The sequence below is a fragment of the Anser cygnoides genome, chromosome 1 (genome assembly GCF_040182565.1).
Source record: "Anser cygnoides isolate HZ-2024a breed goose chromosome 1, Taihu_goose_T2T_genome, whole genome shotgun sequence".
Lineage (NCBI taxonomy): Eukaryota > Metazoa > Chordata > Aves > Anseriformes > Anatidae > Anser > Anser cygnoides.
In genome coordinates, this window is record NC_089873.1 from 61,312,367 (window position 1) to 61,340,363 (window position 27,997).

The 27,997-nt window shown below is 44.9% G+C and overlaps 1 protein-coding gene across 1 annotated transcript; it reads left to right on the forward strand.

Annotated features, from left to right (window-relative positions):
• Positions 1 to 38: 38 nt before the first annotated feature.
• Positions 39 to 27,975, forward strand: ATP6V0A4 (ATPase H+ transporting V0 subunit a4). Its single transcript, XM_013173123.3, has 21 exons — positions 39 to 665; positions 2,170 to 2,378; positions 2,859 to 2,937; positions 3,772 to 3,866; positions 5,843 to 5,968; positions 6,390 to 6,481; positions 7,217 to 7,343; positions 7,872 to 7,954; positions 12,118 to 12,211; positions 13,393 to 13,605; positions 14,024 to 14,174; positions 14,956 to 15,095; positions 15,258 to 15,415; positions 15,886 to 15,979; positions 17,380 to 17,498; positions 18,404 to 18,620; positions 20,232 to 20,339; positions 22,188 to 22,322; positions 23,276 to 23,393; positions 25,405 to 25,576; positions 26,099 to 27,975. Exons 2-21 carry the CDS (start codon positions 2,262 to 2,264, stop codon positions 26,190 to 26,192), a joined length of 2,532 nt encoding a protein of 843 aa, XP_013028577.3. The 5' UTR covers positions 39 to 665; positions 2,170 to 2,261; the 3' UTR covers positions 26,193 to 27,975.
• The last annotated feature ends 22 nt before the right edge of the window (positions 27,976 to 27,997 follow it).

A 27,997-nucleotide genomic window follows, 5' to 3' on the forward strand; every position in this document is an offset into this window, starting at 1 on the left:
CCGCACTGCCCCGAGCTAACGCAGCTCTCCTGGCAGAGCCCCACGCCCCCGAGCCTCCTCTTTGCCATGCAGCTCCGGCAGTCCCTTGGCTGGAGGAAAATCATTAACCTCCCCTTGTTTCCCTCTCCTTTGCTGCACTGCTGCTGGTGAGGAAAAGAAAGCAAGAAACAGCACAGGAGTTTTCCGCCTCCCTGACGACTGACACTGCACCCAGTGCTGCAAATGACCTTTTATTGGTTTATGGATCCCTGCGTGCAGCAGGTTTCAAAGGCTCTGGCTTGTTTTCGGGTCTGCGGGGCGGTGTGAGCCGGCGTGTCCCGTCTGTTATTAGTCCCAACACGCTGTGTGCCGCCGCAGCGAGGCTGGCTCTGGCAGCAGACCCAGCAGGGAGGTGGGGACCCAGCCAGAAGGCACCGGGTCTGGACCACCCGGGGGTTGCTCTGGGGCGGGAAGGTTTCCTTCCTCTGGTCCAGACCGGTGCAGACCTCAGCAGAGAAGGTCTTCTGCTCCCAGTGGTGCCAGAGCCCGGCCTGGCCACCTCCATCCAGCAGGAGGCTGAGGCTCCAGGAGAGGAGCGTGGCACCTGCGAGCCCTGCAGCTCCGTGCCCGAAACGGGGAGCGTTTTCATGCCGTAACGCCGCTGGAAAATAGAGAGCAGAGGAAGTGTGAGTGATTGTTCAATTAACTGTTCTTTCGCCAAATCAAAAAAAAATGGTGTGTGTGTGGGGCGGGTGATGAGAGAGGCAGAGCTGACAGCATCTCCGTTTGGGAAAGCCCCCTGTATCCACAGGAGGTGGATGGAGTGAGCGTGCCCTGCCTTCCTCTGCACGGGAAGGAAAACAGATTTTCTCACTGAAAAGTGGTTTCTCTTCTTACCTGTCTTTTTTCACTCTCATTCCAAATCGAGAGGAAAGTGAGCCTTAGGGGTTTCTCACTGACTGATTGCTAAGGAAAAGTTAGAAGCCAGGATTGGGATGGATTGAAACATTTTAACTAAAATATTTCCAGATATTTCATCTAACTTTTAATCTTTTAATTCTAAGACTTTAACATTTTTTATGGAAGTAAACAGTGAGTTTAAAAGTACAAGCTGCTTTAAATTATATTCTCTTCACACTCTTCAGTCTAAAGAAGTTAAGATGGGACATTCTGATGATCTTTTAAACTTTTTGAAAACCAGAGCTAGGGAATTTTTGACATTTTTGCATGAGTAGTGTGGGTGTGGGTGCAGCTTTTGGGTCTTTTTCCTGCAAAAAATATATTTTGCTGAAAAATGTCCAACCAATATCAATGTTTATATCCTTACTCAAGCCACTGCAGCTGGCACACAACAAGTTTTATTTTAACAAGCTATTAGTTTCATATACTGTGTTTTCAGTATCTTAAATCATTTAGTGAATGAATAGAGTAAGACAAGGAAAACAAATAGGGCAATTGAGCAAATACAAACTAGTGACTAAGGTACTCCTGTTAAACAGCTTTTAATACCCTGCAAAATGTTTCTATCATATTTAAGAGGAGTCCTTTATGCATTATAAAATACATAATTAGAATCCACATTAAGCTGTAAGAAAAAAGGGTTGCAAGACAAGTTAAGAATACTTGTCTTCCCATCCTGGTCAACACATAGAAGTGAAGTTATATAGGGATTTTTGTTTGCTGTTTAAAAGATGTAGGTTTGCTACTGAATTCTCAAAATGAAACACAAACAAGAAGTAAATCTATTTGCATGTTTTTCTCTGGGCAATAATAATTGCTGTGTTTGTGCATGCAAATTAGTTAATTTTGTGCAAGAATGACTACAGGCAATTTGTACGTTCAAATTACCCAAGGTAAACAATGAGAAGCATATGGACAAAAAGAACTTTTATGGAATGCATGATATTTCATTTATCCTATTTTGAAAAAAGTCCTTTGTAGGGAAAAATATTTTTTAAACACTAAAGTTTTTTTTTAATTTAAACAAAGTAATCCTCTTCTCCCTATTTCCATATAACGTGCTTCTGCAACGCTGTGTTCATACTACCAGTGCAAGTGAAAAAAAAAAAAACAACTGTCTGGCCTCTGTTACCTGTCTTACTGCAAGGTGCAATTAATGAGTGTTCTTCTCTGTGTTCTGGAAGACAAAGGGAAACTGAGTCCCTCACAGTGATCCCCATGTTCCTGCAGCACTCAGCACCTTCCAGTACCTCCCTGGGAGAGGAAGACCACACTGCTGCTGAGGCCCCCGCAGACACCCGGGCAGGAGGAAGCCACCCAAAATGGCCTCGGTCTTCCGCAGTGAGGAGATGAGCCTGATGCAGCTCTTCCTGCAGGTGGAGGCTGCTTACTGCTGCGTGGCTGAGCTCGGGGAGCTGGGTCTGGTCCAGTTCAGAGATGTGAGTAGTGCCTTGTGGGGACGCTGGGTCACTGGAGGTGTTCCTCAGGGTGGGCTTGTCCTTCCCCAAAGCACTTGGGAAGGAGGTGATGGACATCACCCCTACAGGGTGGTTGAAGAGCCCATGGAGAGAACAGGACCTCCACATAACTGATCATATGGCCAAGTGCCATGCCGAGACCCGACCTGAGTCCCCACCCAGGGCTCTGTATGCCCTTGGGACAATTCTCTCCACCACTAGAAAACAGGGGGCGCTCCATGAAAGTCCATCTATGACTTCTGCTGTCACGTAAGGCTGGGTGGAAATGGGCTGGTAAGGCCACAATGTCCTGGTCCACAAGGAAATGGATGGTATTGCCCTGCCATTAGGAGTCTGTAAGATGTCCGTCTGTACCAAAGGTGTTCATTCTCTGCTGATGTTAAAACAAGTGTGGTGGTGCTCAACCTTCAGCCCCAGGCCTGTTTTCCCTCCTGTTTTTAGCTGAATGCGAATGTGAACAGCTTCCAGAGAAAGTTTGTGAATGAAGTGAGAAGGTGCGAATCCTTGGAGAGGATCCTGCGTAAGTAAACGCTTGTCAAGTGCAGTTGGCTCTCCACCGACTGGCGGTGTGGGATTTATGTCTTTGTTAAGTGCTCACACGCTGTGGGACAGAATTAGTGGCAAAATGGTGGTGTTTCCATCCGAGCTCCTGGAAATGTTTTGCATGCATCAGCTAATTAACACTTCACCCCATATGGGCAATAAATTGTTGCCCCTGCTTTGAAAATGGTTAACTGAACGGAAAGGAGGATAATTAGCATATAAAAAATCACAAGATAAATCTGAGGCTGGGCAGGAGTCTCAACCCAGATAGCCTGACTCTCACCCCAGTTCTGTTGCCAAGTGCTTCAGCCTGGGGAGAAATCCTTAAAACATGAGCAGCCAAGTTCACGGAGCTTGGTTTCCTGTGGAGATGTGTCCTTTGAGCTCTGCTGTCCCCCATGACACCAGCACCCACCATGACAAGGACAGCACTTGCAGTTGCTAGAGCAGAGGAGCAAACCTGAGCTTGCTGCATGCCTTGTTCACAGCCCCAAGCAAGAAAGTGCCCTGCCAGCCATTTGTGCCAGGGCTCAGGGCTGTCCAGGTCAAGGGGTGGGAGGTAACCCACAAGATCACACTGCAGAAGGATTCAAAGCGATGATGTCAGTGTCCTTGGCCCTTTTACAGCTTGTCCCAGATGCTTTTCATGGTTCAGCTGTGCTGGAACTGCTTTGTGTCTTCTGGATGTGTTTCGTACTGCAAGGTCATATCTGAAAGACAAATGCTTGGTGAAGCCAGGCTGGTCCTGTTGCTTACATGCAGTGGGATAACTCAGAAATGGCCCTGCATGTCCAGTGTTCTTTCCTTGCAGGTTTTCTGGAAAATGAGATGGAAGACATTGTGGAGATTGTCAAACCAGAAAAGTACCCAGAGACGCCCCTGCCTCGGGAAATGATTGATATGGAGGTACAGAATATGGGCTAGGCCAAGAAAGAGGGAAGGGGACATGCACCAGGGTGTCTGGGTAACATGCTAGATTGAGACCCCCCTGCAAGGAAGGACCTGATAACCGAGGCCAGCAGAGAGCTCCCTGCTTGCAGAAGTGCTCCTCAACTTGCTGTCTCAGCAGTTAGGTCAAGGCTGGTCTTGTTGCATGTTCCTGATGGTGCCCAGTCTTTTTACTATCTCCTGTGAAAGCTCTGGTCCAACATATTAGGAGGAAAAGTATCACTCTCACCAAAAACCCTCCATTATCTGTAGGAGAAAGAAGGGTTTGAGTGATTAATCAGGAGGCCTGATGTTAGAACCAGCTTCACTGCATAAAAACCAAAGGGCTGTCTGTCCTGGTGGGAGTATGGCTGTGGTATTAGTGCCTGACATTGTGCCATGACGTTGCTTTATTCTAGCCCAGCTGGAAGATTATAGAAATTTACAGACTGGGTCACTTTTAAATTCTGCAGACGCAGGTAACAAAGAAGGAAGATCGTGCTTTAATATCTTTATCGATGACCTGGATGAGGGGATCGAGTGCACCCTCAGTAAGTTTGCAGATGACACCAAGTTAGGTGCGTGTGTCGATCTGCTCGAGGGAAGGAAGGCTCTGCAGGAGGATCTGGATAGGCTGGAGCGATGGGCTGAGGTCAACTGCATGAAGTTCAACAAGGCCAAGTGCCGGGTCCTGCACCTGGGGCACAACAGCCCCAAGCAGAGCTACAGGCTGGGAGATGAGTGGCTGGAAAGCTGCCTGACGGAGAAGGACCTGGGGGTACTGGTTGATAGTCGGCTGAATATGAGCCAGCAGTGTGCTCAGGTGGCCAAGAAGGCCAACAGCATCCTGGCTTGCATAAGAAGCAGTGTGGCCAGCAGGTCTAGGGAAGTGATTGTCCCCCTGTACTCAGCTCTGGTGAGGCTGCACCTCGAGTGCTGTGTTCAGTTTTGGGCCCCTCGCTACAAGAAGGACATGGAGGTGCTCGAGCGAGTCCAGAGAAGGGCGACCAAGCTGGTGAGGGGTCTGGAGAACAAGTCTTACGAGGAGCGGCTGAGGGAGCTGGGCTTGTTCAGCCTGGAGAAGAGGAGGCTCAGGGGCGACCTTATTGCTCTCTATAGGTACCTTAAAGGAGGCTGTAGAGAGGTGGGGGTTGGTCTATTCTCCCACGTGCCTGGTGACAGGACGAGGGGGAATGGGCGAAAGTTGCGCCAGGGGAGGTTTAGGTTGGATGTTAGGAAGTACTTCTTTACTGAAAGTGTTGTTAGGCATTGGAATGGGCTGCCCAGGGAGGTGGTGGAGTCGCCATCCCTGGAGGTCTTTAAAAGACGTTTAGAGGTAGCCCTTAGTGATATGGTTTAGTGTAGGACTTGTTAGTGTTAGGGCAGAGGTTGGACTGGATGATCTTGGAGGTCTCTTCCAACCTAGACGATTCTGTGATTCTGTGATTCTGTGCTTCCCAAGGGCTTCAGCTTCACAGGAGCAAGGCGGTTGCCTGGTCTGTTCTTAGGCCCACATCCTCACCTAAGTTTTGGTTTATAGCTAGTGTATGTAAGATAAAGGCCTTGTTGTAGGCTCCTTTTGCAGTCAGTAGGCATAGCCAGTCCACCTGGGGTCCAAGATATTCTGTGGGGAATCACAGAGACACTGAGAGAGATGGAGGTATCTACAGCAGGCACCTGTTTATCTGCCTGCACTTTAGTCAGGTGAATTTTGGCCCTAAATAGGACAAAATACGCAACAGTGGAGGTGGCAATAGGGAAATGACATTAATGAGTATCTTCCTACAAACTCAGTGCTTACTTAAAGGCCACATTTAATATACTTCTCCTTAAACAAACAGAAATAAATAAATAAATAAGCCAACAATCTGTTGTTAAAGATTTTATATCAGCATGCTAAAGGGCCATTGAGCTGCTACTGAGTTTTTTTCTGGATGCGGTTGGATCCTAAACAGACAGTGCTGGAGAAACTTGAGGCTGAGCTGCTGGAAGCTAACCAGAACCAGCAAACACTGAAGCAGAACTTCCTTGAGCTGATGGAGCTCAAACATCTGCTGAAGAAAACACAGGACTTCTTTGAGGTGAGAGGCCTCTGCTCTTCCGGTTAAGATGTGGAAGGTTCCTAAAAATATTGATGTTCCCATTTGTTGTGTGTTGCTGCTATTGATTTTTAAGGAAATCACAGCACTCTTTAACACAATTCAGTAAGATACATTTGCAAAAGTATCTTGGTCACTTTAGTGTCTGCATCTATCTGAGATTCAGTGGGGCTCAAGAGCTTGGCTCCCAGTTCTCTTTGAAAATAGGGTTTATGCTTTTCAGTTGCTAAGAGGTATTTTAACTTTTTTCTTCTTTTTCTTTTTTTTTTTCCCTTTTTCTTTCCCTTGCTCTAAATCTCTGTGGAAAGCTGCCTTTGGGGGGGGAAATGTCAGGGAAAAGATATGAAAATAGTTTTCAAATGGAGAATATTGAGTTGTTTATAAAACCTTTTTTTTTTTTCAGGCAGAAACCAATCTGCCAGATGATTTCTTCAGCGAAGACACATCTGGCCTGCTGGAGCTGAGAAGCACTCCCGCTGCAGCTGCCAAGCTGGGGTGCGTACTGGTGACAGCCCCTAGGTTGACCAGGCTTCCCACCTGCACCACACTGCTATGACGTCCTTCCTATACAAACGTCCTTCAGCCTCTTAGCACAGGCTGCTGCCAGCCTCTTCAGTGGAGCTGATCAGGGTGAAGGAGGGACTGTCCTCTGAAGTTATCATCAAAACCATGGTCAGGATATGGGTCAGTGGAACAAATGGCCTCTTACTTCCAGGCCACCAATTTCAGTGAGCCCTTAGTAGGTATTGACTGAAAATCATTTTCTTATGACTTATCATGGATGGCTTCTGGACTCAAGTGGGTACCAGTCCGGTCTACAGGGACAGAAGTGGAAGCACAACAAAAAGCCATGGGATTGCTTTCACTGGGCTTTGTCAAAAAGCAGTACTGAGGTTGAGAGTCAGGAGAGCAGGCACAGAGCATAACACTGGTGGTAATTCAGCAGCCAACATAGACTCAAACAGCTTTCCCTTATGTTCACATCAGCTAGGTGTGGTTACACACACTGATGGGTTTGTCCCAGGTGGGTGTTTTTAGCTGCTCATGCTGGTCTCTCTGTAGCCCTGATCAGCTCTGGTATGGGCAAAGCATGTGCCTGCAGAGGCCTTGCCTTGGACAGCTGAGCCCTGGCTATAACAGACTAAAAAGCAAGAAATTGTAAACCTGAGTGTGCTACAGGTCCCAGAAGGCTTAAAACGGTCTTGTAATTTATCTTTTAACTCTGCTCAGATTCACAGCAGGGGTTATAAAGAGGGAGAGGATGATACCCTTCGAGCGTTTGCTGTGGCGAGCCTGCAGGGGAAACATCTATCTGAGGTACACCGAAATGGACACTCCCCTGGAGGACCCCGTGACGGTGGGTACCGACCTGCTTTTGCTTCTTCCTTGCAGAAACTGAACCAGTGCCCTGGCTGTGGCAGGTCTGGGTGCCTGAAGGCAGCCTTCAGATGAAAGGCAGGAGAGTTTGAGCAGGGGGAGGTTTCTTTTGGTACCGCTTTCCCCTTTTGCCATTCTTGGGATGGTTTCTCTGCCCTGCCTAGTTCAGGCACACATGAACCCTAGCAGGGTGGCTGTGTTATGGGGACCACCAAGGAGGTGGGCTGTGACCAAAGAGGGTTGACTCTGGTGTCTCCAGGATGAGCCCTGGGAACCTCCTGTCCCCTGCCCCTCCACTCCACATTGCTCCTTCCCCCAGAGCCGCCATCCTTGCCTGGTCTCTGAAACAGCACCTAAGGAAAATGTTCATCCTGAAAAAGTAGGGCTGAGGGAAAACAACACACCACTGAAGAGGCTGTCTTAAAACAAACAAAGAAAGAAAAAAATCATTTTCTGCACCTGATTCTTTGCCCTGGATGCTTTAAATTCTGCTTGAATTGCGTTGCAGAGAGAAGAGGTGAAAAAGAATGTGTTCATTATCTTCTATCAAGGAGAGCAGCTCAAACAAAAAATCAAGAAGATTTGTGACGGGTAAGGCAGCCCGTGAGCAGGTCGCAATGACTCTTGTGGAGGTGTTTGCCTGTCAGCATGGGCTGGCTGAGCTTGGAGCTGGAGATTAGATCTCTGCGCTCTGTCCGTCAGCAGCACCACAGAGCTCCCTTCTGCTTCTCACTTCTGTTGCTCCTAATCATAAGAGGTATACATCACCTTGGCACTGGGAAATTGAAGTTCTAAATTTTCCAAAGTGACTTAGAGATGGTAGGAGGTTGAAAGGTTTTTAACTTGGGACATCTTAAAGGGGACTTTTTTTTTCTTAAAGAAATACTAGGCATCCTTCCCCTGAAAATCAGGGGCCCTAGCAGATATTGCAGCTTGTGCACTTGGAGCATGCTAATCCCCGGACTGCTCTCAAGCCTTTCATCATGAAAAGATGATGCTGTAGTTTGCTCCCCCCTTTCCCAAGGCCTTTGGGCAATGTCTGTGTAATCAGAGACAGAGCCCAGAGAAATGAAAGCTTCATACAGCCTGACTTGTTTCCACCCTGTTAAGCATCTTGAAAAGATAATTCAGGTTGAATATTTTGTTACTCTTTCATAACACTGGTGACCGATGGGCTTTGTTGCAGTGTAAATCAGATTTGATGAGGGGATCTGTCTGCTGTTACCAGATCCATTTGAGGCATAGCCCCAGCCAAGTGAGGCCAGCCAAGCGCCTACAGTCTGCAGAAGTTCAGGGGGATGGAGCCAGCAATTTCTCTTGCCCAGCCTGTGTGCTCGGGGCAGGCCTTTCCTTGCCCCCTGGGTTTAATCTGAACATTAGGAAGTGTAGTTCATCCAGCTGGGAGCACTGACTTCACTCCACATCAGTCCTGTGCTCATCCTCAGGCCATGTAAGGTGGGCCTCTCTCTGTGTAAAGCAGCCACAGGGGCACGGAGAGCTGGGGGAAGGCTCTCAGGTCTCAGTCACTCCTATCCGACCCCGAACCTCAGAAAAGGGGGGAGTTTTGCCATCACCACTGGGCAGGATCAGTCTGCTGCCAGTTGTCTTTGGGCTTTGGGCAAGTCTCATTCTCTTTCTGGATTACAGTTTCCTGCTTATGTCCCACTTCTTTGCTTGCTTTTTAGACACTGTTCAGTACATTTCTCCCCTTCCGTACTCATGGGCAATCGCTGGCTGTGAATGCTTCCCATTGGACTTGCCCTTGTGCCGATGGCCTTGCAAGTTGCCAGGGCATACAGTTAGAGTTGGGGTTGCACACAGAGAGCTCAGGGCACTTGATTTTGGAGTTTTTTTTTTTCCTCTGCAACATTTTAGACTCCCTGCAGTCAAAGTACTTTTTTTTTTTTTTTCTGGGGTAGAAGAACAGGCAATATGATGCCTGCCAGCATTTTCATTGTTGATTGAACCCAGAATCTTACAAACAAGAGGCGTGACCCTGTGTAGCGAGGTGCAGCAGGGAGCCCGCAGCACTGTAAGTGTGAGAAGATCTTTACAGGGTGGGCAATGACGTGACAAGTATGCTGTTATGATGTGGATGTGTAGGTTCACAGAAAGGAACTTATGCTAGCTTCTCTCAGCCTTTTGAAACTGAAAGAAAACATACCCACCTAAGACAAACCCACAGGATGTCCTTTGCAGTGCTAAGCACACAGGTTTTCCTTTATTGCCAGCTAATCAGGCTACACTTGAAATCTTCCTTTATGTCCTTTTGTCCTCCCTTTCAATTTTATTTTTTATTTTATTTTTTCCTTGCTATTATGCAGTATATGTCTGTTTTGCTGAGTGTCTGTTTTTTAAAATATATTTATCCTATGCATCTCCTTTTGTGCTCTGTGGGCTATCAGCCATCCCTGACACACAGGTCAAGACATTTTGGTCTGGCCCATCTTTAAGGCAGGGTTAACTATACCTGAAGCAGATGGCTGCGTCATTCCAGCCCCCGCAGGACATTTCTGCTTAGCACTAAGTCATCATTCATGACAAGTAAATATCCTGCAAAAATCACGGGATTGATATAAGCCAGTCTCCTGCAAGGCAGGCTAAGATTTGTTTGCAGAGCAGTGTGCCTCAGGTTACGCCTGTAGTCCCTGCTTGAGTTTAATTGGTAACATTAGTCTGCCAATTTCATGACCATTAAGACCATGCACAAATTTATTAGTGAGAGGTGTAGGGGAGCAGGGAGGAGGAAAATGTAAGAAATTTTCTTTTCCTCCTTTTCTTGCGGCTGCCTCAGTGCTAATGTGAATACTAAACCGGGTTTATCAATGTAAGGATTCCCTGCTGAATTCTCCTGGAGCTTTCAGAGATGTCTGTGCCATTAGGGCAAAGCTGATATTCGGTATGCAAAATGGCTGTTAAAAGATCAAAGCAACACTGCTGCAATAACGTTATTGGAAACGGGGGAACTGTACAGCATGGAGGAGTAAGCTTTCAAGTTTGATTAAAAATCCTTATTAAAGATGAACTAAGAGCTGTGAAGAATAAGAAGATGGAAATAATTAGGTAGGGTGAATAACCTTTGGAAAGGAATACCAGGTGTTGAGCGAGCAAAGATTCGATTCTGGAAAGGGGAGTTTAGCTGAAGAGCCTGTGCTGTCATGATACACAGCTCTGGGCTGATCTCTGGGAAACTGCTGCTTGTTTTGTTCAATTTGCAACTGTCCTCACTTGTGTGTGTGCTGGAACTGATTCTGAGGACCAGGTGGTGATATATTCTGTGCTCAGATGAAGCCAGAACGTGACGTTTATCTGTACAGAGCATGCACGTTTTTTTCTCTTAAACAGGGACGGACCCCCATGACCCTGTTACATCTTCTTTTAATTCGTCACACTTGCACAAAGGCAGCCTTTCAGCTACCCTGCCTCAGCATAGCTCCACTGCAGGACAGCAGCAGCATGTTGCACTGGGGGGGGGGGCAGAAGATCCGGTGCTCCCTCCTGCACCATTGCCCCCTCTGTAAAGAGGCGTGATCTCTTCCTGCAGACCTGCTGGAGCAATACTGAAGGATGACATTTATAATGCCCTTGAAGTGGCAGGGCTGGCACAAGCACTAGATATCACTGAATAAACCAAGTAGGAAAAAAAGAGAGGGATCTCTGCTATTTTGGTTACTGCACCACCACTAGTATGACTTGTAGCTGTAGTAAAGGTGGTCAAGTTGAATGCTACAGGTAAAGTAGTGTACAACACCTGTGTGGCGGTAAGACCTTCACTTACACACAGGGAGCCTACATTAGTCCTTATTATACCACTAAAGTAACCAGCTGAATCTCCCAAATGCAGTCTTGGGGGTAAGCTAACAAAAACATTTACCCAGGTCAGGACACTTATACACTGATGCTCATGTTTAAAAACACCTGAGAGTGGTGTATGTCAGGTTAGCATACAACCTCATCCATCCTTCCCTTGCTCCCAAGCTGTCTAGTTATACAGATGGACCAGAAGTCAAGAGCCAGCCATATGGTCAGCCTGCTTTTGTTTTACCCTGGAAATACAGGGGGTCTTTTTTATTTTATTTTATTTTATTTTATTTTATTTTATTTTATTTTATTTTATTTTATTTTATTTTATTTTATTTTATTTTATTTTATTTTATTTTATTTTATTTTATTTTATTTTATTTTATTTTATTTTTTACAGGGTAATTTACTCCAACAGACTGCGTGCACGAAGGGCGTTTGCTTGCTGTGCAGCAGTAGCTGGGCTTTGCCTACCCCCAGTGACTGAGTGCGGGTAGTGCACTGACAAATGACACGGGATTTTTCCAGCCTCAGTGCAAGAGGGACATCTGTTGGCCACCCCATTAATCGGGCTGCCTTTGCAAAGTTATTTTCCTGTGGCTCCTTGCAGTCCGAGCAACTTCCCAGGACTTTAGCAGGGCGTCCTTATTGTGAGCGTAAGGGAGGTGCCTGTGTATTAGTGCTGAGCACTGTGTAATATCTTGTGACTTGTAGCAGCTGAGACAGGGAGAGGTTTTTCAGCTAGAACAAGCAAAAGGATGCTTTTTCTTATGAAGAGATGAATGTACCTTTTTGGACATTTCTGGGAGACCCAACATGGCTTTGTTCTGCAGGACATGGCATTGGGTGAGAGATAAAGTCCAGTTTCCCCAACTTTGAGCTGAGAAGAGCACAAAGGAAGAAAAAGGCAATCAAATAAATGCTGTTTCTCACTTCTCTCTTCCTGAGGCTAGGTTTCGTGCCACAGTCTATCCCTGTCCAGAGTCTGCCACCGAGCGCCGAGAAATGCTTGATGGAGTGAACACAAGCATCGAGGATCTGAACACAGTAGGTGGCAATGGCTTTACTGGGGTCCGAACCCTGCAAGCTTGTCCTGCCTGAACCCCTGTAGCCCTGGCCAGGGCTCTCAGTTGCTCAGTCACATCCTGTGGCTGGGGCACAGGGGTGAGCAGCGGTGTGGCTGCAGTCTCACAGCAGGCTGCCAGCAGGGCTGAGCCCACAGCCCTCGCTTCGGGCCATCTCCTTTGACAAAGTGCTGCTACACCCCTCTTACCACCCCGCCTCACTGCAGAGCCTCCGAGAGGTGCTTTGAAAACTGCTGCAGAAACTCTCCTAGCGTGAACTGAGCTCTGTGTGCAGGCTGTGGTACAACTATACTAGGTACAGAAAGGGCTCAAGCAATTATTTAAAATATATTTTATATGTTTATTTATAATTTATGTTTTAATATATATCTTGAGGCTGTTGGCGCACAAGCAATGGAAAGCCAAGACTGCTTCTCTAGAAGTTCAAGTCTCCAACCTTTTTTTTACCCCATTATTTAATGTAGGGCTGAAAATTACCAAGTTCAGTTGCTATGAGTACTGGATGGCCTGTATATCCACATACTGTACCAGGACTTCACTCCTTTTGGAGGACTCCTACCTGTGACCTTTGTATTGCCACACATGACAATACATGTGTCCCGGGGCAGGAGGGAATGGATATGCTGTTTGCAGTTGGGATCCTGCTGTAACCCTCTTTGTGGATACCCTTAATAGCCAAGCCTGCTCCTGAACTGACTTTCACTCACAACCATCATAGGCAGGAGTCTTCTTCAGCGCTCGTAGACCATGCAGGTTATCCTCCTAACACAAGTGTCCCCTGCGCCCATTTATGCAGCAGCACCGTGGTGGCCACATGATGTGTGGGGCTCTCACCAGGGCCATGGGCTGTAGCTCTATAAGCAACAATCGCACAGCTCAGGAACTCCTGTTGGTCTCCTCCACACTTCCAGGGGCTTGGGGCAATGCAGGGAGAGCCATCAGCAAACAGCATCATGCACCTGGTGCCAAATGCTCCCATGCCCAGATCTCCACACAGTGCCCACCAGTACGCCTGGCTAATTCCTATGAACTACCCCCTTTCCACAACCCTTCCCACCCTGCCTTCCCCAAATAACTGCTGAGTAGAGCATACTACCTGTGCCTTCCTATCTCGAGCACTGCCTGTGCTGTGCTCACTTACAGGTGATAACCCAAACTGAGTCCCACCGCCAGCGACTGCTGCATGAGGCAGCAGCCAACTTGTGGTCCTGGGGAATCAAGGTGAAGAAAATCAAGGCCATCTACCACATCCTGAATTGCTGTAACATCGATGTCACCCAGCAGTGTGTCATTGCAGAGATCTGGTTCCCAGTGGCTGATGCTGGCCGGATAAAAAGAGCTCTCCATCAGGGAATGGTAAGAGGCCAGCGCTTCGGGTCCCTGAAGCCCTCGCACAAACCACATTGCTCATATGTTGAGCATACGTTCAAGCTTTTTTCTGTTACTGTAATGCTGGCCTCCCTTTTCAGCATTAATTAAAGTTGAGGTTGTTGCATGATGGCTTGGCCTTGGGGAGTTTAAGGTCAGCGTTAAATCTTAGCAGGTTTGTGACTGAACCATAAGAGTCAGCAGTGCTGGCAGCGTTGCCCAAACAAATCAATAGCACAGAAAATGGAAAAATCTGGACATTAGAAAAAGGGTTGAGATATAACACTTTTAAGTCCAACATTCATATTGCTGCCTGTGCAGCCTGGGCAAAGGCCTTTGCGCTATGGGACCAGTGCCTTTCTGGTAGCCACCCTGACTGTGTCTGTCCTTGTCTCTGGCTCTGCAGGAGCGAAGTGGCTCTACCATCGCTCCTATCCTCACCGCCATACACACCAGGATGGCACCACCCACCTTCAACAGGACCAACAAGTTCACAGCTGGATTTCAGAACATCGTGGATGCATATGGTGTGGGCAACTACAGGGAGATGAACCCAGGTCAGAAACACTTGGCTACCTGTACCAGGCTTGCCAAAGCCAAAGTGAAGGCCTTTGGGCTCTCTCATCAGCCTAAAACTGACCGAGAAATCAGAACCGTATTTTCTGCTGACAAAAATTGGCACTGCCTAGTGTATAAGCATGGATTTTCTCAGGTACAGAATCTGGCCCTCAGTCTTCAGTGGCTGGTTTTGGCAGGAATAATGAACGACACAAAAATAGAATGGGAAACAAATGGTGAGGTAGCAGCTCTAAGGAAAAGACTTAAGCTCACAAGGTGAATATAAGGTGAGCTTATTATCATGCCGAGGACAACAACAACAAAAAAGCACCTGAGAAAAGTGTAAAACAGTTGTAGAGAATCCCAGGGAGACCACTGAGAATGAACAGAAACTTGGAAATGGGAGCCTGTGGGAACAGATTAGGTAAACTCTGCGTGCTTGGACTTCGAAGACTGAGAACCAAATAGTAACCTTCAAGCACATTTTTCTCTTGCAGAAAAGAATGCAATTGTCTGCACATTGTTTTCCTTTTTTTTTTTTTTATATGATGGGATGAAATGAAGACTAAACTGTAAGGAAGGTGGAGGTCAGAGAGTTGGAAAACCTTTGTAGTGGTAAAAGCTAGTTCTGCACTAGATCTTGTTGCCTGGTGAGTAGGGGAGGGAGCAGGGAGGCCTTTAAGGACAGCAGCTGTGAGGAACGGCTTGGAGGGGTGGACTTCTCCTCTGCTGAGTCCCTTTTGTTTAGGAGCTGAGTGTCTTGTGTTTTCTTTCCTACAGCTCCTTACACCATTATTACCTTCCCCTTCCTGTTTGCGGTGATGTTTGGGGATTGTGGCCATGGTGCCGTCATGCTGGGCTTTGCACTCTGGATGGTCATTAATGAGAAGAGCCTTCTGGCCCAGAAGAGCACTAATGAAGTGAGTACCAGGGAGCTGGCGCACCCTATCAGCCTAGGAAAAGGCTCATTGTCCCCATTTGATAAAGGGAGTGTCCAGCTTCCCAAAGACTAAGCAAGGATCCTCTGAAGATGCCTGTGAGGCAGCTGTTTGGTTACCAGTGCTGTGCCTCTCCCCCTGCAGATCTGGAACACCTTTTTCAGCGGGCGTTACCTGATCCTGCTCATGGGCATATTTTCCATATATACTGGCTTCATCTACAATGACTGCTTCTCCAAATCGTTCAACATCTTTGGCTCGTCTTGGCATATCATCCCCATGTTTAAAAATAATACGTGGAAGTAAGTGACTAAATGTGGGAAACAAGCGAAAACACACCAAACGGAGCACGTAGGCTTTAAAAGAAAGACAGAGTGACTGTGTGGGGAGGGAAAGAACACCCTGCTGTGGATGCAGTCATGAATGAATCAGAGGTTTTGTCTGACACGCACAGACAAACTCACTATTGAAATGGAAATGTGGAGTCCCTGGGAACATGCCTGTTTGTTCAGGCACTGATGTGCATAAAAACCTGCAGGTGTCCAGGACTGATGCATAGAGAATTATTAGTATGATGGCAGACTGTCATTGGGCAGGGCCCACTTCCACACTCACGCACACGTGTGCACACAAACCCAGGATAATAGTTCACAGGAAGGCTGGAGTCAGTGAGAACTGTCATGTGGTAGCTGTCAGCACATCTCACAGAAGTATGCTGTAGGCTTATACCATGAGATTTAGCTGCAAAGGTTATTTCACTTTTCTCTTGTAGTAAGGATGTGCTTCTGGACAACACAGTGCTGCAGCTGGATCCAGCAGTCCCAGGGGTCTACTCTGGAAATCCATATCCATTTGGAATAGATCCGGTAATTAAATTAAATTGCTCTAAGCTAATCTGTGTTTCAGTCCTGTTTCTACATATCAGGTACATCAGTAGCTACTCTCTCTCCTACAGCCTTTCTCTTCACTTCTTGCTCTTTGCCTGTTCTTTACACGGTAGTTGTGATGCTTTTCTGTAGCATTCAAGGACATAACTACTCATCTTTTTAAATTATTATTATTGGTTTTTTTTGTTAATTTTGCACAGGCAGCAGCTAAATGGGAAGCAGGAAGGAATTCTGGTTTTACTAGAGGGTGGTCTTGTGCTGTAGTGTCTGCTCTGTCACCAGGCTGCTGGACTCAGTTTCCTTATTGGAGTACTTCACCCATTCCATAGCTACTTCACAAGTTTGAGGGTTAAGTCCTGATTTCCATACAGTGTATTCACCACACAAAGTGTGAAGTAAATGCCAGTGTTATTTAACAATCCACAGTTTCTCCTCTGTATTCCATTTCTCTTTTCTTTCTGTTCTCTCTTTCACATTTTAAAATGCAGTTGTTAACATCGGGCTTTCCTGTTTCAACCTTAATATCAGCCAGTTAACCTCTGCTGTGGTGGATGTCCTCTCATTTCTGTCGGTCACACAAAGAAACACAAACTTCTCCTGTTTCGTAGAGTGATTCTGTTTCGCAGAGTGATTAACCTTGTAGAAAGTTTTTCACAAACCCAGCTCTAAAGCTCAACCCAGGATGCAGGCAGTGCAGTTCAGTCATGTCATACAGCTGAATTTTCTGTACATCCACCCAGCACATCCCTAATTTGCTCTAGCCATGGCTAGCACATCTTCCACACTGGCTGCTGCTTGCTTGAGGGGCTGGGACCCCTGGGTGGGTGGGAGGGAGGAACAGCGGAGAGGCAGGCAATAATCTGGTCTCCATAGCCAGTGAGTTGAAAAGAGCTTTTCTATGTCGTTCAAATGAAAAGTTAGAACATGCTCTGTCCTTGTTAATCTGGTGAATGTCAAACAAAATTCTCTAGCAACAGGAAGGATTTTCTTATGTCTTTTCATCTCTGCTGAAGGAGGTGACTCAGCCTAAGGTCAAGGAAGGACACCACAAATACCTAAGTTCTGCTACCAGCCTTGGCTTCAGGTTCTGGTGGACGGAAGCAAAGTCACTACATTATTTTATATCCCTGTTATTTCCTCTGCTAAGTGAGGATGATACATTATACTTTTTAGATGTAAAGACAGTGCAAATATAATACATCACACTTGGCAGAGTGAAATGTATTATAAAGAACATCTAGATTTCTGTTGCTTGTTGTCTTCTTACTAGAACTAGTAATAGTAAATTGTTGGCATCAGAGTAACAACTTCCACAGGTCTTATTGAGAAAACACCTTGAAATTTTGTTCTCCTGTCTCTCTGTGTTCCTTTTCCCAAAGATCTGGAATATTGCATCAAACAAGCTGACTTTCCTGAACTCCTACAAAATGAAGATGTCGGTTGTGATAGGGATCGTGCACATGATTTTTGGGGTGATACTCAGTCTCTTCAACCACATGTAAGTCTGTTTCACCAACCCCATTGCTGCAGCACAGAAGTTCTCATCCCTAGTGCCCTTCATTCATAGCCTCATTTCTAAGTCTGACCACAAATTTCACCCTTTCCCCACTGCACTGTGTATGCTGTCAGACTCAAACCACTGCTAGTACAGACAGCTGAGTCCAAAAGCCACAAGGATGGCCATCACATGGTAATTGTTCTCTTGGGTGAATTGTCTTTTTCACTTTCTCTCTTCAACTTTTTGATTTTGCAGAAATACTAAAATACACTAAATTAAAAACACATAGTATCTCCTACTATTGATAATGTCTGTATTGAAAGACAAATTCCTTTGGTCTAATCCAAAGCATGCTGTAACCTTGCACACTGTGCAAGCATCTCTTCTTCCTGACTTAGTGGGCCTTTGTTCAGGATCCATGCACATGGCTATTCCTCTGCCTCTATATTTTGCAACAAAAAATAAGAACTGGAGATAGAATGGAGGGGCAGACACCAACCTCTTGAGAGACTCATAGCAGGAAGGTGTGTAGTGACCCACAAGGACAAAAAGCATTTGCAGGTGACAGAGAGGAGGACTGCACCTACAGAATTGATTCTATACCCGCTTCTGACCTTCCTCAGCTTATAATGCTTAACTTTGTGAATTTGTTTTTTTTTTTTTTTTTAAATAAGCTTTTATTTCAACATATTAATCTTACTGGTATGGTAAAGATTTTGTATTTAAATAATGGCTTTCATTCATAAGGACTGTCAATACAGAGTTCTTTCTTGGCTATTTATAGCTGTATGTTTCTTATGTGGTTTTCCAAAGACTAAACAGCATACACTATTGTCATACTTGGGTGCAAATTTGTATCAATAGCTACTGTATTAATTGCAGATATCTTTTCTTATTCTTTCCAGCTACTTCAAGAAGTACATAAACATTATCCTGCAGTTCATTCCAGAGATGATCTTTATTATCTCTCTTTTTGGCTACCTCGTCTTCATGATTATTTTCAAATGGTGTCATTTTGATGTCCACTCATCCCAGAGCGCACCAAGCATTCTCATCCACTTCATCAATATGTTTCTGTTCAATTACAGTGATGCTTCAAACGCTCCATTATATACGCACCAGGTATGCATCAGTGCGCTTGAATCCACTGTAGCTGTTTGTGAATTCACAGTGGGTGTGAGGAGGGTGGGCATAAAGATGGGGAACAGTCTCAGAACCTCAACCACAAGTGTCAGTCACATAAGAGAAGTTTGTTCTTCTGGTATTCTTGTTGGCCTTGTAGATGGGTAGGAGAGATGCAGAGGAAACCTCATTCTTGGTGTCATCCTTGCAAGAACAATGATGCAGTTTAAGATACTTGGGGGGAAAAAAGGAAAGGAGGAAGATTAGATGTTCAAAACTGTGTATTGCAGAAGTGAGGACCTGAAGTTTGGCTAGACACTAGAGACATAGCAATCATCTCCTTTCCTTGATGATCCCTTCCTTATTTCTGCTTTGGAAAACCTGAAAACTCTATTTTCAGATAAAAAATAGCAGTAGCTTGAGGATATGTGGCAGCTTTTTATCAAAAGTATCTTCTTTGGGGAGTTCACTTAAAAAAAAAAAAAGGCTAAAAAAGTTCCATTGAGAGAAAACTTCTTTTAAAGTCACCTATTATTGTTCAGAACAGGGTTTGTTTTTTTCTTGCCTGATTTTATATCAGTGGCATCAGTGAAGAGTCTGCAAGCAAATGCTACCTCCAGTCACACATTTACATTTATTCAGTTGTACACTTCAGTATTCCAACTTGAGCTCAGTTATAGGGCTGCTGGTGAGTCAGGGTTAGTAGAAAGACCTGGTCTGTTCCAAGTAACTGCGTTAAGCCTGCAGGAGGGATTGGGAAAACAGTTTTACTAGCCTTCAAAATGTCATTAAATAATATTTTGTTTTGTAACAACTCAAAGCCTTTCCAAGACAGTCATTTTTTCTTGTACACTTACCCTCCATCTCCATTAGTAACTTAGTTTGTGCAATTCCCCTGGGTAGTCTGAATGCAAAGATTGTGTGAAATTAACCATAAGGTGATCAGGGAGCCGAGCTGTCTTTAAAAAAAAAATGCAAAAGATGTAGGGTTGTTTTGTTTTGCTTTTAAAGTACAAATATTTATGTTAGGACAGAAATAGGAGTGGCACACTGCAACAAGAACACCTTCTATTGGTGTTGCTGGTGGAGCAATGTGTGATCAAAGCTAAGTTACGGGAATTCGATTCCCTTCTGGAAATGGAAATGGAGAGCAAATCCTGGATCGTCTGCTTTCCAAGGGAAGATTTGAATGACTCAGCTCTCACAGCATCATTTCTGCTTTGATCAGAGCAAGGCAAACTGATTACCTCACCCAGCGGTTAGGACATTCACTTGGGCAATTGGAGAGCCTGGTTCAAGTCCACAACATTCGGTTTTGGCAAGTTACTTTTCCCAACATGAAAGCCTTTCATCTCCAAGTCTACAACTGTCTCCAAAAAGCTAACAGTGCTTTTTGGAGCCTTAAGAAACATACATTTATTTTTGTACCTTTACAAACAGAAAAGACTCAATCAATATGGGGAGCGTATCTGTCAAATGAAACAAAAACAAACATACAAACAAAACAAACAAAAACAAAACATTTTATAGAATTAGGTTTCTTACCATAAATTTAGTTGGCTGAAGGAAGTAAGAGTGCCTTTTTGTTCTTCTGTCTGTTGTCTCTTGTAGAAAGAAGTGCAGAGCTTTTTGGTCATATTTGCCCTGATTGCTATTCCCTGGATGCTTCTAATTAAACCTTTCATCCTCCGAGCCAACCACCAGAAAGCGCAGCGCATGGTAAGGGACAAGCATCAAGCAAGGGGGTTCAGTACAGCAAAGGCAAAGCTGAGATGACAAACCCTCAAAAGTGATCTGATTCTGCTTTTCTCTAATTTCAGACTATCTCCAGTGAATTCGAATTGTGTTTTAAGGCACATGCACCTTGACACGCAGACATATAGACATTTGGCTGACCCATCTAAATGGGAAGCAGGAGCTTTTGCTCACAAGGCCATACCTTGTTTGTTGGGAGAGGAGTGACACCAAGCTCTTTCAAATGTAATATCCTAAACCAGAGGAGATTTAGAGAGACTGAAGGGCCAGTAAAGCCAACACAGGGCACAGGCCTCCATTCCTGGTCTGCAGCCATCACTAACAACTGGTCAGCTGCTCTATGGGAACAGGCATCTGTGATACCCCTGGCCTCTGAGAGACCAACACTGCTTGGAGAAGAGGCTCGATTTAACAGCTTTCCAGCAATGCTTTCTTTCCTAAGTGACTGCTTTCACATTAACAAAACCCTCCTTCCCATGGGCTCTGGGGTTCACCCAGCTCTTCAGCATGCAACTGCAGCAGCTGCAGTTTCCCAGCTGCTCATTAATCCTCTCCTTTATTACGCTAACAGGACTTTACTTGTCTGCCAGGATTTACTTCTCTTTATAGTGGGAGGTAGTGCCTGGAGTACCTTTTATAGCGCACAGATGTTTCCATTAGAAGACAGAGATGCTGGTTGTGCTGTGTGACCTTTTCCAACCCAGTCACTTCTGACCTATAACTGAAAGCCAGGTCCCTGGAGACCTTTGCAGCCCTGCCTCTGCGCTGTAATTTCTTGTTTTGTCATTCTTCTGGGATTTCGATGAAAGCTTGACATGGCTGACTCCAGCTCATGCTTTTATGCTAGCAACATCTGAGAGCGTTTCCCCACCTCCTATTCTGCCCTTGTATTTCTGTTCCTGATTTTCATATGTTAGCTGTCTGATCACATCTTACATTTACCCAGATTTATATGTTTGCAACAAAGTCTGTTCCCTGTGCTGACATTCAGGTAAAGCAAAGATAAAGCAGGTGTGACAAAGATTGCTGCTGCAATAGGAAACAATATGTTATCATGCGACTTTGCCCATGAAACCTGTTGGAAGCTATAAAGAATGACAAGGCAGAACCTGACAGAAGCTGTGAAGTCAGGATTTTGTTATGCTATATAATAGGGCTATTATAGGCATAATGGAGGGCTATTCTTATGCTGTGCTGTCATTTCTGTGATGAGGCTTGGATCAGGTTGCTCAGGCTTCTACAAGAGCTCTGTAAAGAATGATTATGAGAGAAGATGGGTTATCATAGTGTTTTTGTCGATTCAAGAGAGATGAATCTCTCAATCAAGAGATCTGAATTGTTTCCGTCTGTATCCCAGTAACTTTGTGACCTTCATCAAGTCACCTGATCTTTTCAGGCTCCTTTTCCCTTTCACCTGATGAAAATGTCTTTGATTTGCAGCCATATAATTGACACGATCAGCCTTAATGTGCCCCAGTATTCTCATTTGCCAAAGTAATGCTTCTTTGCTTGGTGGGTATAAAGGCTGTATTGTGAGACCAGAAACTAGCTCTAAATTAGTTGGAATCATTAGAAAATGCTCTAGGATGGATTTTTTTTTTTATTATTATTATTACTAGCCATTCAGTAGGAGTACTCAATTTTTGCAGTCTATGATGACTGACTATTGAAATTGTCCTCATGTTCACGATGCTGTTCTTCACGTGTTACCTGTCAAGAGGTTAGTGATGGAGTTCTGCGATGTGGTCTGCTTCATTTTGGTTGCAACCTCTAGCATGACACAAATGACACATTGCATTTTGTTTCTGAAAGATTCGGTCTCAGGCCAACTCAGGAAACACTGGGGGTGAAAATGAGGTGGACGCCCCAGAGACCAATCACTCCAAGAAAGCTTCCCAGGGAGACCACAGTGGTGGCCATGGAGGACATGAGGATGATGAAGAAGAGGTAAGAAAATGTGGGCAGAAAGAATTATTCAGACAGACGCAGTAGTACAAGACACGAAGCCAAGCAGAAGGCTTTTGCTGAGTTGCCAGCCCTTCTTTTTAACAAGATACCAAGACATTCTGGTGCAACAGTTTGTGTTTCCAAACAGAGTAAGCTCTGAATTTTAATAGAATAAATTCTTTTAAGTTTTTCCTTAAGTTTTGCCTGGTGAGGGTAGGCATTCTTACAGACCTCAAGCTTTTACAAACCTCGAGCTTTCATTTCCCCAAGGGGGTTGTTTCATTTCTACTTTGCACCCAGAGAAGGTCAAGACTTCCCCCAGAGTCAGCAATTTTTCCTTCCTCTAAATTGCAAAGGAGCATTTAAAAGTTGGCAGCCTGCAGCGTTGGCTAAGGAGAAAAATCTTCCTTTGGCAGAGACTGTCAAGGGCTTCTGCAATATGCAACTACACAGTGAAAAAAGTGACAAAAATGTTTGTGACTGTCTGAAGTATCAACAATATCGAGCATGTATATGGCTGACTGAGAAGGGAATCTTCACAGTCTTAGAAGATACGCTTATTTAGTGATATCTCCTACAAGGCATATGCCAATGGGCAGATAGTCTGAACACCTCTGCTTTATATAAGAATTTCTGTCTCTATAAGAAATCACAAAGATTGGTAGCAATTGGATTGCCATCTTATTCCAGATTTGAAATTATAAGACTGGAATATGGGCTGGTTTCTGAATATTTGCTGTTCACTGGAATTGTATTTCTTCAGAGGAGAATGTATGGAAAGGTCATAGAGAATTGACGCTTTTAAGCAGTCTTTTTATCTAGATAGTATCTTTTTTGTTGCTTAGGACATAGTGAGGAAAAGGGAAGAGTATGAAGAGTCTTTGTTGGAGTGTTAACTAGGAAACCCTGAACTAAGATCTAAGAAAAATTTGTTTGGTTTTACGTTGTTTCAGTTCAATTTTGGAGACACATTTGTCCATCAAGCTATCCATACCATTGAATACTGCCTGGGCTGCATCTCCAACACAGCATCCTACCTGCGGCTCTGGGCGCTGAGCCTAGCCCATGCACGTGAGTGACTGACTATACCTGCTAGCTACCTCACCAGCAACTCCCTGCTGATCCCTGCTTCTCATGGTGTTTGATTATCGCTGTGGATTTCCTCATTAAATCAAAGTTCTCCTTGTGGATGATTGCGTCCCAGAATGTTTTGCTTCAGATAAATCCAAGTGTTTTGTGTTGGCCTTCTCAGTTTTTAGTGGTGATTCCCAGGTGCTATATGTCAGGGACCTCCGGACTCCATTTCTTAGCCAGGGCCTATTTCCCGTGCTACTCCATAGCTGTCCCTCTGGAAGAGTCCTCGTGGTGTGTGGCAGTGTAGGAGGTGCAGCCCAAGTGGCTGCTCCAGTCCACAGAGGTAAATGCAATACGGGAACCATAGCTGCATGGCTCATGAAGCACTTGGTATAGCCTTAGGGTACAAAGATAAACGTTGAAAAGACTTGAAACAGATACTTTTATTCGGTTCAGCAAAACAAAAAGAAACCTTTCAGTTCAAGGACTCCTGAAACTTGTCATTTTCAGTAGGATTTTTTCCCAAGCAGCATTTAGCAGAAACTCACATTTCATGAAAAACGTACAGCATTTCAATGTCTTTTGTCTTAATTTAAGACAAAAACAAATGCTCAAACTCTAGAAATTCCCTCAGGCTGGAACATCAGATTTTCAACTACCCTAATTTTTATGAAATGTTTTTTATTAATATTGCTGTACTGCCTCTGGCTATGAGTTGTGCCTGCCCTGAAGAACTGGGCGCAACCTACAAAAAGAAAACAGAAGGGAGAGGGGCGCCATGCACTGATGGATTGAGCTGTACTGCTTGGCACAGAAATGAGCGTAGTAGAGGTTGATTGGAAGCTAACATGCATTAGCTTTACATGGAGGACAAGTATCTAAATAAAATAAAATAACTAAAGAACTTAGCTAAGGGCAGTCCTATGTGTTATTCAGAATTCTGCCTGGAAAACCATTATATTCTTTTGCAGCCTTGCAAAGTGGCACTGACATGAGTATTTTTCCTGAGGGCATCAGTTGCAAAGGGATCCCTCACATCTGTTGTCACCTAAAGTAACAGGTTATTTAATTTATAGTCTGGATATGGCCCGAGGACCTCCCTGCAATGACTGATGAAATGGAAAACAAGGCTGGACTTGTGGCTGGCATATCTGGATGGGAAAGAGCTGGGCTAAGTCCTTGCTTTGCCTGTATCACAAGAGGAAAATTGCTTGATTGTAAATCTATCTTATGTAACTGGGATAGCTAGATTACGAGTATGTCTTCTTCTTGCCAGACACATCAGATATGTTGATATAAACCTGTTGATATCTGTTGATCAGATATGTTGATATAAACCTGTGCAAGACACACACACACACAAAAAAATCTTTAAGAAACAGGCAAGAAGCATTCTAAATATTAATACAGCCTGTCTTGGGTGAGACCAACCAGTTGTCTTTTTTTTTTTTTTTTTTTTTCCCACCACAGCTTCTCCAAAGCACCCTAAGAGAAGTTGTTTTTGACAACGAATGGGTGTTGGAGAACAATACCTGTGGGTATTAGCCAGCATCAGTCAGTACAGCTTGAAAGCTCATCTGCACATGTAGTGACTACGTCAGTCGATCATGTTCACTGGGATTTAGCAGCAGGCAGTCCTCGAAGGCTCTGTGTAGTGCCCAGCTGCCACGTTAAAGAGGTACAAATTAAACTGATGACTGTATCATGTCAGTGTAGCAACAGACCTGGTAGTGTTCTTCTGTGGACTTGTGACACAAAGCCAAGCCAAACCAGCACATTTTGCTTCCAACACAGTGAAGAGGAGCAACAGAAAATAGCCTGCATGCACTTTCCTTCTCCTCTCATTGTGGGGAAGCAGGGTGGCCATACGTGATTACTGTCAACAGAGCTGACATTTTATTTTAAGCCAGCTCACCTAAGTGGGAAAAATGGGTGAGCTGCCAGACTGAGTGCTGTGTCTATCCACAGCTGTTACCCAGAACTTGTTTCCTGTTATTTCTTCTTGCAGAACTGTCAGAGGTTCTCTGGACCATGGTGATGCACAACGGGCTCAGCAACAGCAGCTGGACAGGCCTCATAAGCGTCTTCATCATCTTTGCAGCATTTGCAGTGCTGACAGTGGCCATCCTGCTGGTCATGGAGGGTTTGTCAGCCTTCCTGCATGCCTTGCGCCTGCACTGGTAGGTGGTGTGGTCTGCGGGAGCTTTCCCCAGCGCACTCCTTGGGAGGGATAGGGCTGTAGGCTCCAAGGGCCATCGTGACATTCATGATAAAGACTGAAGACACAGCCACACCACTGGTCGTGTGTCCCACCCAGGGTTACCATCAAACAAGCAGCTGGGGACCACCAACTGCAGCAAGATCTCAGCCAGGGGTGCAAAACCTGCTGAAAACCTGGGTCAGTTTTCATGCCATTAGCCCAGATTGAGCTCCAGGCTGTCTGAGCTTTGTGGCAGACCAGTTTTAAGTGAGGAGCATTTTCAGGATGGCTTATAGCAAGTCAGAGCTAATGCATGTCAAGTTGCTCTCTGGGACTGCCCGTGTCTCTTGGCTGGCTCTGAGCAGACTATGGTCACAGGTTGGAGGCCACTGGCTCTCACAGCCTCCCTTTTCCTGTGGGTGCAACCTTTTAGGCCTCTCGCCTCAATGTAGGTCCTGTCCACCCCAGGTAGCACTGACATCCCTCTCTGCTCCCTCCCCAGGGTGGAGTTCCAGAACAAGTTCTACGTGGGAGCCGGATACAAATTCTCCCCGTTCTCCTTCACGCACATCATAGATGGCACCGTGGAAGAGTAAAGCCAGGGCATTGCTGCTTCACTTCTCAGACCAGGCTCTACTTTCCTGCAGTCAGTCACCCACAGAGTGGGGCTTAGACGATGAAACTGAATGGGACATGGCCTTTGAAAGATCAGCTATACATGGAGATGTTCTACTGCATTCCCACATAGTGCTGTATCAGCTGAGAGTGCTATCAGATATTACATTGTCTGGGCTGGCTGGACCTGGGCTGCATGTCTCCATTAACGTCCTTACCAAGTACCTGGTCCTCCGCATCTGATCAGTTCAGCTGCCTGCTGCTTGGTTAAATAGAAAGAGATGCTCCTTTTGGAATTAAATTGATTATTAATAATCAACTTACATGTGTTTTGCTCTATTTACTGCCTTGTCTTTGGCTTATTTCTTTCCAAGGAAAGTATGTTTTGGCTGTTGTTTCAAGCTGTGGTTGATTATATGACAATGATTAAGTCTCTTATAAGATTGCAGCCCTTCATTGTGCACACAATGCAGAACAGCTCAAAGATGGATCATATCGCAGGCTTGCAATTTTCTACATGCTTTACTACAACAACCCTCCTATTATCTGATTTGCTTCAGGGCTTAACAGTACAGGATTATAGACGTTTGCACACGTCATCACTTAACAAAAGCATTGGTTTTGGGCTGTGTAAACAAAAGAGTGCACCAGTTTCCACATTGGCAGCCAATTTATTTCGCTCTATGGATTTGTTTCTTACTGGAGACTTAAGATGACTCTCCCTGTGCTGTGTTTTTCAAGACGGGTTGTTAAAACAGACTATGTAGAAATGCTAATTCCTAATGAACAGAAAGAAGAGAGAAATCAGAACAGTTGAGGTGAATTCACAATGTTGATATACTCTGATCTTTCCTAAATATGCATGAATTGCCAGTTTTTCAAACTGAATAGTGTTAATCAAGACAGGCTATTTTTTCAACCACGGAGGATGCAAAATCACAGCATAGCACACTGACGGATTTGGAGGAGATGGTGCTTCCTTACACAGGGTGTAACCAAGCGAGCCCTTTTCAAACCTTACATTCTTGATATCCAGCTCCACCAAAGAAACACATCTGTTGACTGTGCCCAGCAGGATATGCAGCAGAGTAGTGGCCAGGAGACTGCAGTGGTCAGCTTTGAGATCCACCTTCCAGCTATGGTCACCTTTCGTTATTCACTCCAACCTAATTTGTTTATTCCCACTCTGCAGAGGTTTGAGAGAAAGGCTGTCTCAAAGCAAGAAAGGCCGGTTTGATGCATTACCAAATGCAGAGAAAACAATTTGCTTTATGAAACAGTGGGTGGATTTTCTGCACAAACACGTATTTTATCTTTATTGCACCTTTCCACATGATTGCGGTGTAACTGAGGAGGTGATTACCTGAAACAGAATATCTGTTCCTTTTAGAGCTTCTTGTTGTTTTGCTTTTTGTCCAAGGTTTACATATTAAGCAAGAAAAACGAGTTGTCCTCTGAGTACTGCAGGTGATAAGATGGTTTGTTGTTTACTGTACCGAACAGTGAGTCTAACATTTGGCTTAATTCTGTAATCTGCTCTCATTCTGTGTAAAACTGGATAATACAGCAGAGCCTGTGGCTCACTTGTGCAATTGCAGTACGGGGATGGCAATTCCATACTCCCCAAGAGGACTAAGCCCACTTGCAATCAGATGAAATATTGCTGAGATGGGGTTGAGGAGAGCTCTGGCTTTCATCTGGCTTGTTTTTAAGACTTAATAATAAATAAATAAATAAATAAACTAATAAAAAAGAAATGTTCCAGATTACCTTGTTTTTAAGTTTT